This window comes from Mastomys coucha, unplaced genomic scaffold, assembly GCF_008632895.1.
Source record: "Mastomys coucha isolate ucsf_1 unplaced genomic scaffold, UCSF_Mcou_1 pScaffold6, whole genome shotgun sequence".
Classification (NCBI taxonomy): domain Eukaryota; kingdom Metazoa; phylum Chordata; class Mammalia; order Rodentia; family Muridae; genus Mastomys; species Mastomys coucha.
The window spans coordinates 119556822-119575398 of record NW_022196912.1 but is presented as its reverse complement, the minus strand read 5'-3'; the positions used below and the strand labels follow the sequence as shown (position 1 = coordinate 119575398).

The 18577-nt window shown below is 39.4% G+C and overlaps 1 protein-coding gene across 9 annotated transcripts in view; it reads right to left on the bottom strand.

Annotated features, from left to right (window-relative positions):
- Window positions 1-1172: 1172 nt before the first annotated feature.
- The window catches only part of Papola (poly(A) polymerase alpha), a 53273-nt gene continuing 35868 nt past the window's right edge, over window positions 1173-18577 (bottom strand). For 4 of the 9 annotated variants that reach the window (XM_031357571.1, XM_031357573.1, XM_031357567.1 and 1 more), the window contains 7 exons: window positions 16346-16467; window positions 13272-13414; window positions 12117-12217; window positions 11362-11582; window positions 7020-7082; window positions 5365-5439; window positions 1173-3422 (listed from right to left, as the gene is read on the bottom strand). In XM_031357571.1, coding sequence (XP_031213431.1) covers window positions 3327-3422; window positions 5365-5439; window positions 7020-7082; window positions 11362-11582; window positions 12117-12217; window positions 13272-13414; window positions 16346-16467 — 821 coding nt within the window. In that variant the 3' untranslated portion in view covers window positions 1173-3326. The remainder of the gene's footprint in view (window positions 3423-5364; window positions 5440-7019; window positions 7083-11361; window positions 11583-12116; window positions 12218-13271; window positions 13415-16345; window positions 16468-18577) is intronic. The other 5 variants (XM_031357568.1, XM_031357570.1, XM_031357572.1 and 2 more) reach the window with 3 other exon arrangements.

Below are 18577 nucleotides of genomic sequence, written 5' to 3'. Positions count from 1 at the left end.
AGCATGCTAGGGTCCAGCAGGTCAGCCTACAGTGTGTACCACAGTGTCCTTTCCTGTGTCAGTTACTACTGGGAGTTGCTTATCATTTGCTGTCACCTTGTATATGGCCAGAATTAACACTATGCAGAGCTTTAAAATATTTTTCTGTGTATGGAAAAAAACAAAGGTGCTGATTAGAAATAAAAAAGTTTTAGTCCAGAATGTACCTGAGACACAAACACTCAATTTTCAATTATCGTTTTACTAATTCAGCAAGATGCAGGAAATATCTATGGGCTACATCGAGTGACAAACCTCAGGAAGCAGGGTCTAGTCCCACTACTAGTTGTCTACCAGGGTAGGAAGGAGTAAGGCAAGCCCCAATCCTGTAGGTGTTAGTGATAGAGCCCTGAGAAATTTTTACCATATTTGCACTTTTGCTGAGTAAGTTTCAAACTGACATTCTACTTCAGTAAGAAGTAACCCCGAAGTCATGAACACAATGAAGGTTCTAAGCATTTGGAGTTTTAGAGATGGGATGAATGTGCATAATTGCTAACCCCTTGGAATATACTTTTATATATATATATATATATATATATATATATATATATATATATATATATATAAAAATTATCTCTATTCAAGACACTAAGATTAATCATCCCTAAAAGGTGGTCATCCCAAACTCAAAACAGTCCACTTCTCTTTAATACAATGTGAGGGTTTATGAAAAACGTCAGAATTAGATCCAGTAAAATAAACAAGATTCAAGCTGCTTGTAAGACACAATTATAAACCTACTGAAAAACAACAGCGCCACCTGCTGACAGAGAGAAATGCAAACTACTTTAAAGTCAGCATCATTAAAGAGCAGCATGCATCAATACCAGGAAATGTACAGTGTGTAGTCTAGACAGAACACTACTGTAGAAAATGGAATTGCTCAAAGTGCTATAATCATACTTTCCTCCCCAAAGATTATCTATGTGAACAACAAATTCCTGCTATTGTGTGGGACACATTAGTACTGGTTACAAATAGGCTAACCTAAAACAAACCAGCCAAATATAAGCACATTAAATTCCAATCCTCATTTCAGGCCGCACCACATATTTCTATATAGAACCAATTAGATTAGATTGCTGAAGGGGAGAGGGACGAGAGTCAAAAGAAACCAGCCAACCGTGGGATTTGTGCTGTTTTTTTTTTTATTGTGTTTTCAATGGAGAAATACATCATCTGTTTACAAAATAGCTCTTGAAAAATACAAGGAGTACAGATACTATAAAACAAAGCAAACTCCAGTCATGAGACACTACTTACATCATGCGAAAGCAACAGTCTGATCTCCAGGTTATGGAAACTAGAAGTAAAAAGTCACTACACAGAAAGATCCACGTCTCCAGCCTGGTGAAACTTGGATGCAGTTACATGGAACGTTTATTAAACTGAATTTTTCCCCAATGTGTAAACAAAACGACAAGACTAAATCTGTGCCTGGTGATATCAATCTAACTCTGAAGCTACGCACACAGACACCGGTACATGTCAACTGTTAGCGGACCATCTTCTTTACTCAAGTGGTGGGGGAAGGGCAAGGTGACTGCAGAGCAAGAGGTGGAGAGGAGAACACTGTGTATAAACAATGTAAGTGGTAAAGAAAGCCTTAATTAATGCATAGCTTAAGGGGAGAGACTATACTCCAACTTTGGAAATTAATTTAGAAGGACAGGGGAGAGTTTAAGTAATTGCAGTGTAACATGAAAATGCACAAATGTGTGATAGAATGCAGCGAAATGAAGGATTTAAAAACCATGCTCATACAAAGATCTGCTGCTACAGGTCTGCTTTACTCAGATTAACAAAGAGTAACTTTATCAACATCTGGCATCTGTCAGATGTCACAAGATGGACGAGAATTCTGCTACTTAATTATGAGAAATCATTGTCTTTAAAGGAGGTTTCTAATTTTTGATAGAACAAAAAAAATTCAAAAGTGGAGAGCTGACTAAATGTCAAGTGCTTACTAGAAATGATTTTTAAAATGTTTTTGTATGTAAAATTCACTGACAAATTTTGATAAACTGGTTAAAAATAAAAATTAGTTTAAAAATCTGGAAGAAAATGCCTTTTTGCCCACTTTTAAAATTGAAAATCAATTTGTCTAAGACAGGAACGGGAGTTCTGTGGAGTGTACAAAAATCCTCTCAGAGATCAAATGGCCATCCTCCGGAGATGCTTCACAGGTATGGCTCTCAGTCATTCTCAAGTTCTAGCCATGGGACCAAAGTTAGTGTTCTGTGTCATGTAGCCACAGGGTCACGTTTTACATGTCATGGCTTAGGAAAATACTGGCATTCTGGTTTCTGTGAAATAAGCCTTACCCTGTGTATACAAGCAAAAGGGCAAAAAGAAAGGCAAAAAAAGGGGGTGGGGTGGGGGAAGCACTGTCGTTGTTTTGAAGATTAACAGACTGAAGGCAAAAGAACAGAGCTTGAGAAAGCTCAAAGACCACACTTGTTGGCTGACTGCTGATTTGTATGCACTATAAAACAACTCTATAAATAAAAGGAATATATACTTCTTAATCATAACCTCATCAAAACCAAGTATCGCCTAATTCTTCTTTCAGTGTCCAAAGTATACCTTAGCATTGACAATTCACCCTAAGGGCTACAGCTGCCCGTAAGGACTCGGCTGAGCTAGGTGTCCTCCTGTCCTTTCTGGGGCAGAATGGTACACCACTGCACAACGTGTCCAATTTAAAGACTAATTGTAAAGAAAATTTTTTTGGGAAAAAAAATTTAAAATCCATTAAGCTGAAAAATCTAAAATTAGTTCTACCTTCTAATAAAAAAAATACATAAAAGTGCATCATCAGAATAAGGAGTTCTTATGCCAGTTTGTATTGCAATTTTCCAAACAATGCATCACACATAAACCCGATCTGGATGTCAATTATGGATACAAACATAGCTTGAGGGTTGTGTTTTGTTTCCTTCTTAAAGGCAGTAATTTTTCTGAAATAGTTAATGCAACTGTTGCTAACACAATAATAATAGTACTCCTGGCTTCGCATACTAACCTGGACTTCTGATCAAGTGCTGATGAGCCCAAGTAAGGGAGGTCACCAAACAACTAAACCCATGTCAAGTCAGGTCTAGTCTTGTCCCTCCAATCTCCTCTTTTTCCTTCCTTCCTTCCTTTTCTTTCTTTCTTTCTTTCTTTCTTTCTTTCTTTCTTTCTTTCTTTCTTTCTTTCTTTCTTTCTTTCTTTCTTTTGTTTAAGCATCTGAAGACAACAGGTTGAGTTGGCAGATACTGTTTATGGACCCTGAGGTGGCTTTACCGATTCAGTCTCAGTTTTATTGAATTCTTGATAACAGGAATAGGATTTGCAGGGAGAGCAGGGATATCAGAAAGGTCTGTACTGGATGTTTTCTGAGAATGAAAGCAAAGAACACAGCACAATTTAAAGGACTGACTCAAGTGGGCTGTGTCTCCCACTGCCTCACTCCTAGGAAAAGATACAGCTTTACCATGAGGCAAGTATGAGGCAAATTTAAACAAACAAACCAACAAAAAGCAATTTTAAATGGAAAATGTACAGTGCAAATAAACATTACTATTACAATTATATTCTAGACTTGCAGACATTTTCAAATGTTTACACAATTTATCAAAAATTACTCTGTAACTTCAAATACACATATTAGATATATGTTTCACAAAATAAAGAACAAAAGAGAGAAAGATATTAATAAAATAGCATTCAGTTAATATTGGACTGAGTTTAGTTAAGATACTAACTGCTCTAACAAGAAGTGATGTCGAAGTGCCCTCATGTGGAGGGAACGCTTAAATTCACCTGATACACAGAACTAGCATTTAGTTAAATTATAAAACTAACTATACAACTGAACAACAATTTAACTCAACTTTTAGGGAATTTAAAAAATTGTATTACAAATTATATTACAAGGCATCTTTAACATTCCAAAATACAGAGATTAATCATGTTTCCTGAAAAGTTTCCACACAGATCTAGAAATTGAGAGCATTTATTAGTCTCACATTAGTCTCAGCCAGCTTCAGCAACAGTTGAGTCAAAGCCAATCTACTCCTTCCTGCGGCCTTTAACCAAGGATTACTCTGAAGCTAAATTGGAGATGCTCCCAATGATCTGTGATTCCCTTACTTATGGGGCACTGCGGTATTTAGACACTACTACCTCCTCAGTAAAGCCCCTCCCTAAGTCACAGGCACAGATACATTCTTTAAAAACAGCATAACTGAGGTGATCTGACTGGTTTATAAATCCTTTCAATTGCATGAAAACTCTACTCATAAAAAAAAACTTTCAAAGACAACCCAAATGGGGCGCCATGGCCATGGGGATGTGATCAGTAGACAAACTGCAGAACCGGGCAGCGGCGTAGGAAATGTGTCGTGTAGGAACACAAGCACACTCTGCAGTTGAGTAAAAGCATACAAACAAGAACATTCAGAAACTAAGTAGAACACTGTGGTGTCACAGACTATGGAAGAGTGTTTCCCACAAGCACACAGACGCCAAGCCACACTGAGAACTGAGAGAGCAGCTGGCTCAGAGAGACCTCAGTTAATCTAGTTAGTAGGTACTATGAGAAAACACTGATTTTTGGGTCAATGTTTGACCTGGACTTTGTTTTTTTTTAAGTTTAAAAGAATTCAAGGTTTGTGAACTAATAAGACAAGAACTGCTTGTGTGCATAAGGAACTGTCCCAGCAAACACTATCACTAGTCAATTACTCTAAGGAGTTATTTACTGTCTACTGAATAACTAAATAAAACCAGTACTAAATAAAAACTAAACTGAAACAGAAACACATCTTAAAAATAAAAAAATCAGGGAACCAAAGACAGCTCAGGAGCACCTAAGCTACATAGTGAATGAATAAATACAATGAAAATCTCTCTGAGCCTTGCAAACAGGTCCAGAACAACTATGTCCTTTGTTTCACTGTCAGCCTTTGACCTATAAATAAACATTAGGTTATCACACACACAGTGAGATCTGAAGGACCTGCCCTGAAAGGGAAGAGCTATAGCTGCCTCCTTTTCCTGTGCTGGTGTCTCACCACAGCTCAGGAGAGTCTCAGCTTTAAGAGCTGAGAGACCAAGATAGGCCACGGTCAGAGCTGGACAGAGTTTCCTAACAGCTCAGAGCAAGGGCTCCAAATCCTCCTGCCTTTAACTATAAACTACAGAAAACTTACACACTATAAGTTAACCACTTCCACAAACAAAATTTTTAATAGTCTAGTAAGAACTGAAATCAATATACCACTCTATTATCAAAAGCACTGAGCAAACTCTCCGAGCCTTTTTTACAGTTAGTACCTGAGAGGCCAACAGAGAAGCTGATGCTGGAACAGTTTCTGATTGAACCGCACTCATCTCCGTTTCAACTTGTTCCTGGGAAACAAAGGTGTGGAGAGGGGAAGAGACACTTTTTTAAAAAAGAAAAAATAATAAAGAGCATAAATGGGTGTAGTGGCTAATAGAGAAGACAAATTAGCAAAAGGAGGGTGAGAGGTGTGCCTACATTGTCACATGCATGATCATAGCACGTCATCAAGGCCTGTTACAGCTGATTTCTCCATTTCAGATACAAATGTAAGGCACAACCAAAGTATCTCAGTTCCCAAGTTGCTCTAACTTGGATATTTTAACAAGTACTAATTAAAGGTATGCACAGCACTTTAGAAAATGTTACCTAGACAGTAATTAACAAAACATAAACCCAAACAAAGTCCTCAACTATGTGGAGGAAATGTATAATAGTAGTAAATAAAATTATTCAGAGGCACAAAAACTGCCCCACATCTGTAATTAAAAAAGCAAACAGCTGTAAACTGCCCTTTCCTTATGGTCTCTTCTGCCCTCCTCTGTCCAACAATCAATGCCCCAATTCCTGAGAGTAAAGAGTCAACACAGGGTGAACTGAATCACCCCACAGCAGCTTCACTCACAGGAAGTAGGACATAAAACACACAAACAAAAGTACAGATAAAAGTATATTTCTAAAATATGAACACAGGAACCATCACTTCATTCCCTACAAAACTGCACAAGGTTAACAAGGCATGAACAGTAGGAATGGGAGAAGTGGAGTCTTTCACAGGGGACTATTTGGAATATGTATCAAGTTCTTAAAAATTTATTAAATAAGTAGAGCTGAATGGCATGGTAAGTACAATGCCACAATGCTCCAGTGGGAAGGTGTAAATCTGTTTTTAATGGAAACAGTTGCTGACAATGAGCAACTAGTAAGGTGTGATTAAAAAAAAACCAAACTTCCCAATGCAGTCATTATGCAGACTATATAACATAAACACATTCTCTTGGTCTGCAAAGGACATTACAAATAGAAAGTGAAGGCATTGGTGCATATGCATACACACACAGCTTGAAAGACAGCAAAAGAATACTTATTAAAATATTCGTTGTGGGAATTTGGCTACGTTGGGAAACTCAGGGCTTTGGCATATGTCAATTTCTAAAATTAAGTCATTCTCACAGTCTTTCAGTTTGAACAGAACCAGTAGCTTCCTTACTGGCCACCTCATTCTGGCCAAAGGCTGCTGAAATAATTTTTCTAACCCAACCCTGCCAGACCCAAAAGTGTGAGGTTAGAGTCCCACAGCCTGCCTTGAACTCCAAGTGTCAGGCAGGTGCTGTTTCAAAGGTTATCTTACCTGTTAAGAGCAGCACCTTCCCCTTCTCACTCATGTCTCCCAACTCTCACTGATCTGTTACACATAAATCCCATACACATCCATCTTACCTTTTCTCCTGAACTCTAAGTTTCTGTTTTACACACTGCTCTATCCCATCAGACTTAGGCTTATTAACATTAAAAAGATACTAATAGGTCTCTTAAAACAGTGGTAAGAGAACCCCACACAATCCAGTCGGTTCAGCGCCACACTGACAGGCATCTCCACACGACTGCACTTCTACCCGTGCACAGTCTAAAGGCTAAGTTAGTATACCTTTGTCTCTGTTTTATCATGTCCACTCAAAGCAAGACAGTTAGCATCTTCACTTGTTTCATCCTGTTTTTAAAAAAAAAAGCTTTATTCTCCAAAATGAAATTTAGATTACCTGCCAATTAACGCTTTAATTTATAGTTTTCAAAACTATAAAGAGGAAATAAAATAGATCAGAGTCTCTTCTAAAGGGACTTTTTTGAGATTAAATAATTTAACAGCTTTAATAAGCACTAAAAAATTTTAAACATGATAAAAATTTTCGTAATCCCCATCACATAAAGTCCATTCCCCAAGCCAAACAAACATGAAGCAGTTTTCTAAGGAAAGGAGAGTTTCTGATGAAACAACCCTAAGAGTGTTGAGCAGTAGGATCTCCAGGGAAGGAAGCTGATGTGCCTGCTAGCACACCAAATGATTAGCAAATTTTATAAAGAGTATTACTTTAACTTTCCCAAGCATAACTACCCCAGATACACTCATGCACATAGACACACACAACTTTTCTTGGCAAAGCATTAGCATCCTAAATGAATTCAGGGCCTACGTTCTTCTTGGGTCCTAAAAACCAAGCTAGCACTATTTTCTTGGGTTTATTAATTTAGAGAACTTTTTTTTGTTTTTTTGTTTTTCAAGACCGGGTTTCTCTGTGTAGCCCTGGCTGTCCTGGAACTCACTCTGTAGACCAGGCTGACCTCGAACTCAGAATTCCACCTGCCTCTGCCTCCCAAGTGCTGGGATTAAAGTTGTGCTTCTCCACCACCACCCGGCAATGTAGAGAACTTAAAATTCATTTGTGGGTTTGTGCAGGTGGCAAGTGTGTATTGTATGTGTGCACATGGAAGCCAGAGGTTAACTTCGGGGGCAGTTCCTCATGAGCTATCACCTTGTTTTTCCTCTCTATTAGCATGTGCTACCAAGTCTAGCTTTTTACGTAACTGGTCCTTATGCAAGCACTTCACAGACAATGCTATCTCCTTAGTCCCTAATGTTTTAAATACATTTTTAAAAAAGCAAAGAAACTACAGATAAGTTTAAAATTAAAAGTAAACAATTTAGCCGCCAGTGGTGATATACACCTTTAATCCCAGCACTTGGGAGGCAGAGGCAGGCAGATTTCTGAGTTCGAGGCCAGCCTACTCTATAGAATGAGTTCCAGGACAGCCAGGGCTACACAGAAACCCTGTCTCGAAAAACCATAAATAAATAAATAAATAAATAAATAAATAAATAAATAAATAAATAAACAAATAAATAAATACTAGTTTTAATAATGGACTTGTTTCTCAGAAATGAGTTAAAATCAAACGTTTGTTATGACTATACAAATACTGACTAAATGACACACTATAGGATTACTGGTCCCATTGTGATACATCCAGGCTATGACTGATACATGTCCTTACTTGTAGACACATATTCAAATACTCATGTATATCTGAAGTGAATAAAGGGGAGAGCAGACATGTAAAGGAAACACGCTGGTCAGGGGCCTGCAGAGCCCAGGTGACAGCCACATGACAGCGCACCTGTTACTTCTCCACATATTTAATTTTCCATGTACAAAGGTTTTAAAGGCTTAGTACTTCACCTATGCAAATGACCCCAGGTTCAATTAGTACAACATACACAGAAATTAAAAAGAAAACTTTTAAAGTATATACGTACTTAATTTAGCCATATAATAAATATTATAGAACAAACTGTCTATGTTTTCTCTACTAAGATACAATGTATACTAAGCTGGACTGAACCACCCCCACCATCTAAAACCTTCTTATACATGTGATTGGAGTTTGTGTTTGCTCCTCACTATTAGGCCCATGCTGGCCTCCTAGTTCCTTGCCCTGAGTTCTGGAAGTATAACATGTGTGGTCATGTTCAATATCTCAACTGAACAAATGACCCACATAAGGGGGTTATACCAGAACACACATATCCGAGTCAATCCCAGGTTTAGTACCTTTGACTAAGTTCCAGAGACATTGAGCATGTGCAACACACAGTGTACAGCACCCTCCCCTATGCTTTAGAAAGTTCTATGACTGGGCTAACTGGCTGCAAGGAGCCAGTGAAATTCTAAGAAAAAGGAAGGAAGCCTGTATTATAAAGGATATTTAAAAGATAACACTGGCATCTTATATTTGTTTGGTCCCGTGTTTAAACAAGAGGATATTTTGAAGAGTGAGAACAGGGGGTCACAATATCAAGTAGGCTAATCTAATTTTGTTCATAATCTCTCTTACAGATATGACCTTAAAGTTCTAGTGAAATACAATTCCAGGGAATAATAATAACACCAAATGGATTTTGTTCTAAAAGCACTTAGTGACAGAACTAAGAAGAAATGGAGGACTGGAGGAAAGTGCCTACAATCCTAGCACTCACAGGGCTCGGGTAGGTGGGTAGTAGGAAGGAGAGACTACAAGTTTGAAGCTGGTCTGGACCACATCGTGAGTTCAGACAGTCAGTTCAGTTCCAGGCCAAGCTTAAAGACCTTACCTTAGCTTAAGAAACAAACAAACAAGAAGGCTGAATTAAAGGGGCAAAGAGAGTGGCTGAGCTCATTAGAAATGTAGCTACATTGTGTAAACATTAAGGCATTAATGGGCTGTTTTTGTTGACACAGTTATGTTGTGTCTTCCACGCTAACTGTAACTTCCTTATACTCCTAAGACTGTTCTAGACCCACAAGCACAAGGATCACTAGCTACAGTGAGTGACAAGCCATGTGCCATGCTGGGACATGCACAGAAGTGCTCACAGAGCACCTTATCATAAGGAGATCAGATAGAGAAATCAAAGTCTAGCGTTAAGTCTTACAGATAGGAAGGTAGAAAGAAATGTACATTCTGTCAGACGCAGTGGTTCCCAACTCTAACTCCAGAACTGAGGAAGCAGAAGCAGGCAGAGGACGTAGATTTAAGCCAGCTTCAAGCACTGTTTTTGAGACCGCCTCAAAGGCAAGTTTCCAAATCCAGCTCCTAGAAGGGCTCTGATGCACTTAGTTATCAGGGGGAGTCTTTAATATGGCTATCTACAAAAAATAAATAACAAGACCTAGCACTCAGGAGACTAAGGCAGGAGGATCAAATAAAAATTACCACAAAGGGATTAGGGATGTAATTCAGTGGTAGAACACTGGCCTAAAGATACAAGAGGCTCTAAATTATATCCCTAGTACTATGCACAAAACAAGAACCAAAGCCAGGAGGTGGTGGCACACGCCTTTAATCCCAGCACTTGGGAGGCAGAGGCAGAGGCAGGAGGATTTCTGAGTTGAGGCCAGCCTGGTCTGCTCCAGGACCAGGAGAGCCAGGGCTCTACAGAGAAACCCTGCCTCGAAAAACAAACAAACAAACAAAAAACCCCAAACAAACAAAAAACCACTACACTATAAACACAATTTGGATGGGTGAAATATGTTCTATTTTCATTGTAGTTTAGCATCATGAATAACAAAATGATACTCCATAATTGTAGATATTTCTAAAATCAATCTAAAACAAAGGTGTCTTGATTAGAGATATTTCACCAATACTGATCAAAGTGTAATGGATATCCAAGAGACACTTGGTTTCTTTTTTCTGATCTAAAGAAAGTTCTTACCAGGTAGTGGCCCACGCCTTTAATCCCAGCACTTGGGAGGCAGAGACAGGTGGAATTCTGAGTTCGAGGCCAGCCTGGTCTACAGAGTGAGTTCCAGGACAGCCAGGGCTATACAGAGAAACCATGTCTCGAAAAAACAAAAACAAAAACAAAAACAAAAACAAAAAAAAAGAATAAAGCCTGACGACTAGGGCTATAGATTAGAGGCGAGCAAACTTCCCTCCCAGGAATTCCTAGCAGTCAGCGAGCGCTCAGTCATCCTCTGATGCCAATTACAATATAAAAGTGAGTTAAAGGCAAAACAGTCTCCAAAGAGCCATAAAGAATCAGTACAAATAAAAGTCACTAAAGAATAGCTTAGCGGTTAAGAGCACTGGCTGCTCTTACAGAGGTCCTGAGTTCAATTCCCAGCAACCACATGGTGCTCACAACCATCTGTAATGGGATCTAATGTCCTCTTCTTGAGGTGTTCATGCAGATAGAACACACTCATATACATAAGATAAATAAATCTTTAGAATGAAAAAAAGAATAATAAGTTAGGATATTAATTGTGTTTTCCAGACTACCATTGGAGGCAGAAGCTACCCAGAGCAGGAGAGGTAGAAACACTACAGCAGGGAAGCACCGCAGATGCCCCAGGTCTCCTGAGTGTTCCCGACTAGATTCAGGAGCAGGTGAGCCAGGCCGCCATGCCTGTATCTTTTGATGTATGTATGTAAGTATGCAAATATACCTCTTCTGTTTTGGTTTTCTTAGGACTTTCTTCTTTATGGGGTGAGGACGTTCTCTTGACTCCTACTATAGGATTAGGGACTTTTGTTGCTGCATTTCCTGAAGGTCTAGGCGATGGGTTTACCAGACGTGTTGAGGAGACAACTCTGGAGACTGTAGGCTTTGGTGGTGGAGAAATGGCTGGCTGTGTGGCAGTTTGAGGAATGCTTTCACTCGATGGACCTAAACAGAAAGCAATGAACACACAAATTAAAACCATTACAAACATCAAGCAATAAAGAACGCTTATGCTTCACCTAACTCATTTCATGACTAACTTTATATGCAAACACTAAAGTGCTATTAAATGACAAGCACTAAGTGTACATACACCTGTAACCCCAGAACACAAGGGGGTGGGGCAGCAAGAGCATCAGGAGGTTTGAGCCTAAAACTCTGCCTTAAAAACAGAGCAAAAGCGACTGGAAAGAGATGGCTCAGAGATTAAGAACTGTTCCTAGCACCTACATTAGATTAGCAACCATCTATGAACTCTAATTTCAGGGGCCCTGATGCCCTCCACCAACCTCTGAGAGCACTACACACATGTAGTGCACATAGAGGCAAGTGGGAACACACAAAAACAAAATTCATTAAAATATTTTTAAAAGACACTAAAAAACTGACTCCACAACAACTTAACAAACCCATTGTCTAAAATGAAGTATAAAGCAATTCTCATGCAAGGCTCCCAAAAGGGCCAGGCCGACTTCTTACCCCCTGGGCTCTCACTGGAATTTGCTTGTGGTACAGAAACCTCAGAAGCCTGGATGCTGGTCACAGATGCTGCCGTCACAGCTGGAGCAGGACTGTTTCTGCTAAAACAGGAAACAGAAAGAGGAGGATAGAAAAAAGAAGGGGCAGGGTCAATTAAAGACAATCAGAATAACAATTAAATGTTAACAACATATGCTACAGATGTAAAGTAGAATGTTTCTTTGGTTTTAACTTCTCATGCTTCCATAAAAATTAAAAAGCATATAAAATACATATAGCAACACAGACAAACGTCCTATGATGTACACTTCATATAAAAACCATAGCTGACAAAACTGATGCAGCTGTTCTATACTTTAAATAAGCCAGCAAGATGAATATTTGATCTGCCAGTGAGAATACACATATTTAACTTGTTATTAAGCTAAAACCAATCAAAAGGTCAGTGTTTTCATGTCAACTTAATAATAGCAATCAGTATAACCATCATAACTGCCAGTAAGAGCCCCTGAAAATAATGTTGTATGGTAAAACCTAACAGAAAGAAGTGGCAGACAGCAATAAGATATAAATGCTGAATGCAAAGGCAGCCCATCATGTTCTAATTTTTATGGGTTATAGATTCTTTCTATCAATTCTTAAAACATTTTGCACTGTTTTAAAACAGTAAATTCTTCTGAGGAAAATAAAATGTTCCCTTTATCTAAAACCACCCAGTACAAACATTTACCCTCTCTACCATCAGTAATAATTCCCACAACCATGGAGATAGGCAGATCAGGCGGCTTAGTCCTCCTGTCTGTCTCTAAGTAAGCCTGGACAGATGAAATCCACAACATCACACTCAAAAATGGTGTCTGGTCTCCAAAATGAAATAGCACAGGCAGCAGGGGTAAAACTAAAAATTACTGTCCATAAACTAAGCGTTTAAACTGGTACTTAAAAGTCAGTCAAAAGAGATGGACAAGGGGTGGGGACAGGACAGGGTGGCCATGACCAGGTACTTCATACGCTCCAATGAAATTTATCAGCTTGCATAACTAATACTAATAAAAATAAATTTAGAAAATGGTAAGTTAGAATAAAATAAGACTGTAAGTAGAGAAGCCTCCACTGTGTTCCTTCCCCCCCCACCCCCCGCCTCCCTCTCCTTACCCCTGAGAGCTGCCGGAGCTGTTCAACGGACTGGTCTTCATAGCACTAGTGGGTGAAGGCACAGACATGCTGTTATCACTGTCCATAGACAAGTCAAGGCTGCTGTCATTCAGAGCTGCTAACTTGACTCCATCTGTTGAATGCTGCAACCAAGAAAAGTTTAATTTATATGTCTTTATGTTCACAAATTTACAAAATTTATGATTTCTAATGAAAAGCACTCATAAAGGAGTTATAAAAATCCTCCATGCCATGAGAACTATAAAAAGCAAAGACTGAGGGGTCATGTACCTCTAGACTTAACTATATATCTGATGTGAAAAATAATGACAAGTGAACACTACTGCTGATTTACACAATATAAATTTAAGACTAAATATGAGCATACATGAAACTTGTATCAGAAGAATATAAACACTGGGGCACCAGTGCAAAGCCTCAGTAAGCAGGACAATGATGAACACCTTGACAGAACCACAAGAGTGTGTTGTTCTTTGCATTCTTACTACAGAGAAGGTCACACACAAGGCTGGGCATAAGAGCATACCTTTAACCACATCCCTCCAGAGGCAGAAGGATGTCTGAGTTCAAGGACAGCCTGGTTTACAGAACAAGTTCCAGGACAGCCAGAGCTACAGAGACAATGTCACATGTTGCCCACATCTGGCTTAATCGCTGGGCTCAGGCAATCCTCCTGCCTCAACCTCCCAATTTCCTCCCATGTAGATGGAATTACATGCATATGCCATACCCAGTGTAATGTACAAATTTTTAGTTATCCCACAATGAACATAGAAATTATCGTAAGTAAATAAAAAGCAGTACCACACATGGTGGCACCCACATTTAATTCTGACATTCAGCAGGCTGAGACAGGAGGATTCTGAATTTGAGGCCCAACCAGGGTTACAAATTGATGTTTAGGCCAGCTTGGAATACAGACCTAGGCTACAAACAAACAAAAAATCATTTATTACCAACCATTACTAGCAAGAGATCTATACTGGCCACTATCCTTTTTTAGAGGGGGCACAGGACACATGGCCATGATCAATTCAGACTGGCCTCTACTTCAGGTTTCCCACTGTGGGAGTAGGTACAGACAGCAAAGTTGCTGCAAGCTGTTGGTTTCACACCAGTTTCACAGCCCTATTTTCACTGTAGGAAATGAACAATATAAATTATTTCAAACAGAGAAGTAGATAGGATCAAACTACTGTAAGCACAAAGCAAAGTCAAAAACTCTGGTGTGTCACTAAGAACAACTGAACGGAACGGAGTGACAGTCTACCCACTCAACAGTCTATGTACACAGATACAGGTATGAACAGTTACTTTGTTGGATGATCAAACTGTGGACAGTAAATTCTCAGTAACACTCCCTACAATTTATTTTTAGTAAAACGCAGTCTGAAAGTATAAGAAAAATGAATAGGAAAACTCAATTAGAGTTGTATAACAATTAGCCACATGATTATTTAATAGTAAGACTTTAAAAGCTACTAAAAACTCATGGTTCTGGAAACTGGTAATAGCTGCTATGAATTTTTAAAAATGCATACTGCCAAGAATAAAAGAACACAGCTTACTTACTGGCATTCACTTTTGACACCAGTGTTTCCAGGTTTTAACTACAGTAAACTTACACTGCAATGCTCTTGTTTTAACGCATTCCTATCAGACTGTCGTGTGTGGCTGCAATGGTTACATGTGCTTAGCAGGGAGCCTAAGTTTGGGCCTCGGCACTGCTGAAAGTCAATGAATACTACATGACGTCTATTCAAGCAACTTTCAACGAGCATCTCCTTATCAGGCCAAGTGTGGGGATGAACACATGCAACTTAACTCCAGCAATCAGGAGCCCAGCCTGAGTTACACAATCAAACTCACCTGACAAAGTAGACACCTGGCACCATCATGCCCAGATATCTCTGTACCTACCCACCCCTGAGCTGTAACTTATCTTGGCATTAGTAACAGATGGTAACTTCATTATTTATTTACTATGTGTCAGGCACAAGTCCAAGTCACTCTTTCTATGCACTAATGCATTCAATACAAGAAGGTTAAAATTTTCTATTATTCAAGATGTAAACATCAGAAGAAGACACTACAATACTTTACCTCTGGTAACCGGTGAAAACAATGTCCTTTATAACTACTTACTTTGTAATTATACAAAGTATACCATGTAGCCTAGGCTGGTCTAGAATCTGGTATATGAAGTTTAAGCCACCCTCACCTTGCTGCAGGGCATAGTAACAATTTTTCTTTTTTATTTATATGTGTGTGTGTGTGTGTGTGTGCGTGTGTGTGCGCGCGCACGTGCGTGCAGAGGTGGTTATCACAGATCCAATATGTACCAGAGGATAACTCTGACTTCTAATTCTACTGCCACGTTTTCAAAGTCCTGGGATTATAGGCATGTGCCATGATGCCCATTTTATGCAGTGCTAAGGGTTAACCCCAGGACTTTGGTGTATGCTAGGCAAATACTCTACCAATTAAGCTACCAGTCCCTTGTACAATTAACTTTTAACTTTTATTTTTTTAATTGCTTAATGAGAAAGAAGGGGGAGAGACGACACACAGCCCCTCCAGCAAGGCTGTGGAGGTCAGAGAATAACTGGAGCAGTCACTTCCATCCTGTAGGTCTGAGGGATTGTACTCAGGTAACCAGCGGACTGTCTGCTGAACCATTTCAAGAGCCCACTCTTAATTTTTAAAAATATACCTATTCTACTACAGTAAATAAGAAGACAATCTTTCTTCTTAAAAGTATTGTTTGAACGTGTAATGACAAGTTTGTTCTTTTAGAAGTATAGACACTTGTGTGAAACTTTAAAGGTTCTTCCTGAGAGGATATGGCTATACAAACTCAGGGTGTCAAGTGTCACATGAGACAAGTACACAAGCCCAGTGCTGAGGACAAGATTTCACAAACTGACAAATCTGTCAAACGCTATCCTCAGTTAATAGCACCCATCCCTAACGGGATGTGAGTTCTGAAATACCAGCCAGCACATGCACACAATATTGTATTGGTGGCACCGTCAATGTCCTTTCTGACTTACCTTCTTCCTCTTCTGAAGCACGTGACTAGGCAGCAGCTGATGGAGTTGCTTTCTCTTCACGTGCATTGCTGCAATCTTCATATCCAGCTCAAACATTTTGCTGTTTATTGCTTGCCTATAAACTATACAACCAGACATTGTTACAAAGAACAGAAATGGTTTAATCAGGGTGGGTTTAAATTCATTCAGAAGAAAGTTATGTAAATGGAGAACCTTTCCCACAACCTGTTCCTAGATGCAATCCAATAGTAGACAAGTCATGTTTGTGAGAAAGAGCAAATGTACATTCAATCCTTTAGCATACCCAACTCTCTAGGTGCTAATAAAAAGCAAGAATAACTGTTCAGGAAGTACCAGAATTCAAAGAACTCTGTACATCTGTAACTTCCTCCATCATCCACAAAGTCGAAGACTTTAATCCTGGAAAACACCACCTGCTGCCACACAGTGATGGTCAAACAGTAAGGAGCCATACCTGAAGATATGTCACAAGCCAAGAACGACTAGAGGCACTTGGCTGTTAAGAGAAAGTGCTGTTTGTGCAGAAGACCTGAGTCTGGATCCCAGAACCCATGGAAATCAGCTCACAATTGCCTGTAACTCCAACTCCAGGGAATATAGCACCTTTCCACAAACACCTGTACCCCACAAACACACTTCGACACATAGATACACACACCCTAATATATAATCTCTCTGAAGACAGGCTATGTGGTACATACCTTTAATCCCAGCACTATGGAGACTAAGGCAGACAGATCCCTATGAGGTCAATGCCAGACTTATCTACACAGTGAGTTCCAGGACAGCCAGAGCTACATAATACATCCATTAAAAAAGGGGGGGGGGCGGGTGGTTGTGGCGCACGCCTTTAATCCCAGCGCTTGGGAGGCAGAGACAGGCAGATTTCTGAGTTCGCGGCCAGCCTGGTCTACAGAGTGAATTCTAGGACAGCCAGAGCTATACAGAGAAACCTTGTCTTGAAAAACAAGCAAAAAACAAAACAAAACAAACAAACAAAAAACCCCAAAAACATAAAAAAGAATTTTCCAATTAAAACTCTCTATTTCCTATTATGAAAAAATAATGTTATGGATCAAAAAAGATGTTTTCAGTAAGTACTAATTATTTAGATCATAGTACCTCAAATGGGACTATTTAAGTGGGTTTTTGTGGTACAACACCTGTAAAAACCCACCAATTAGTTATGAAGACAGAGAAGAAGTTGAAGGTAATCTTAACCTTGTAGTAAGCCAAGGGCTGGTTGGGCTACATTTAAAAAACAAAAAGGTGCGGGTGTGGCGGGGGTGGGGGGGGGGAGGCTTCAGTCAAGCTATATAAAAAAATACTGGTTGCACAACAATAAAAGTATTGCAGCAACTGGAAATACAGCAGGAAAAGCACAGGCAAGCTGCAGAATCTAGTGGAGGGGAAGAGTAAGACAGACTGTCAGGTGATCGAGGACTATGAGGACAGGACACCGAGCTGCCGTCCAACAGAACATAAGCCACAGAACCAGTCCTAGCACAATCTAAGCTACAAAACCCTATGCCAAAACCCAAATGACTTTAGTACAAAGTAAAGCTGGCAGTACCTGGGTCCAACAGTATTTCAGGAAGAAAAAGACCCCAAAAACCACACACCCTGACCAGAAACCACAGAAGCCAAGGGAGAAGTCATGGTCAAGGTCAGACCCATAGACCTCTAAATTCCTAACAGAGCTTTCCTAAGGCTGCCATCAAGACTCAGCTAGAAAACACTCTGGTGCTAGAGAGATGGCTTGCCAGTTCTCAGTACCTACTCAGGATCAACCTATAAACATCCATGACTCCAGTTTCAGGGCCTCAGACACCCTCTTCTGGTCTTTGTAGGTATCAGGCATATACATAGTGCACATATATGCATGTATGCAAAATACCCATACACATAAAATAATTCCTCATAAAATATTTTTAAAAGAAAGCTTTAATCCTAAGTAGCAATAGATATTTGGCTTATATCCACCATGTCTAAGTAACAAGTATTACTTGCAAACTGCTATGTAATTATCAAACTGTACCCCAGAGCCTGCTGGGAGCATCCCCTAACTTTATTACCTTTCTAGTCCCAAAATATACAACCAACAGTAACATGATAATGAAGAAAGAAAATGATGTATCATAAATTACAAGCAGAAGTTGGCCTTTCCTTCTGCATGATGTGGATAGTCACGATGTAAATAAGCATGGCCAT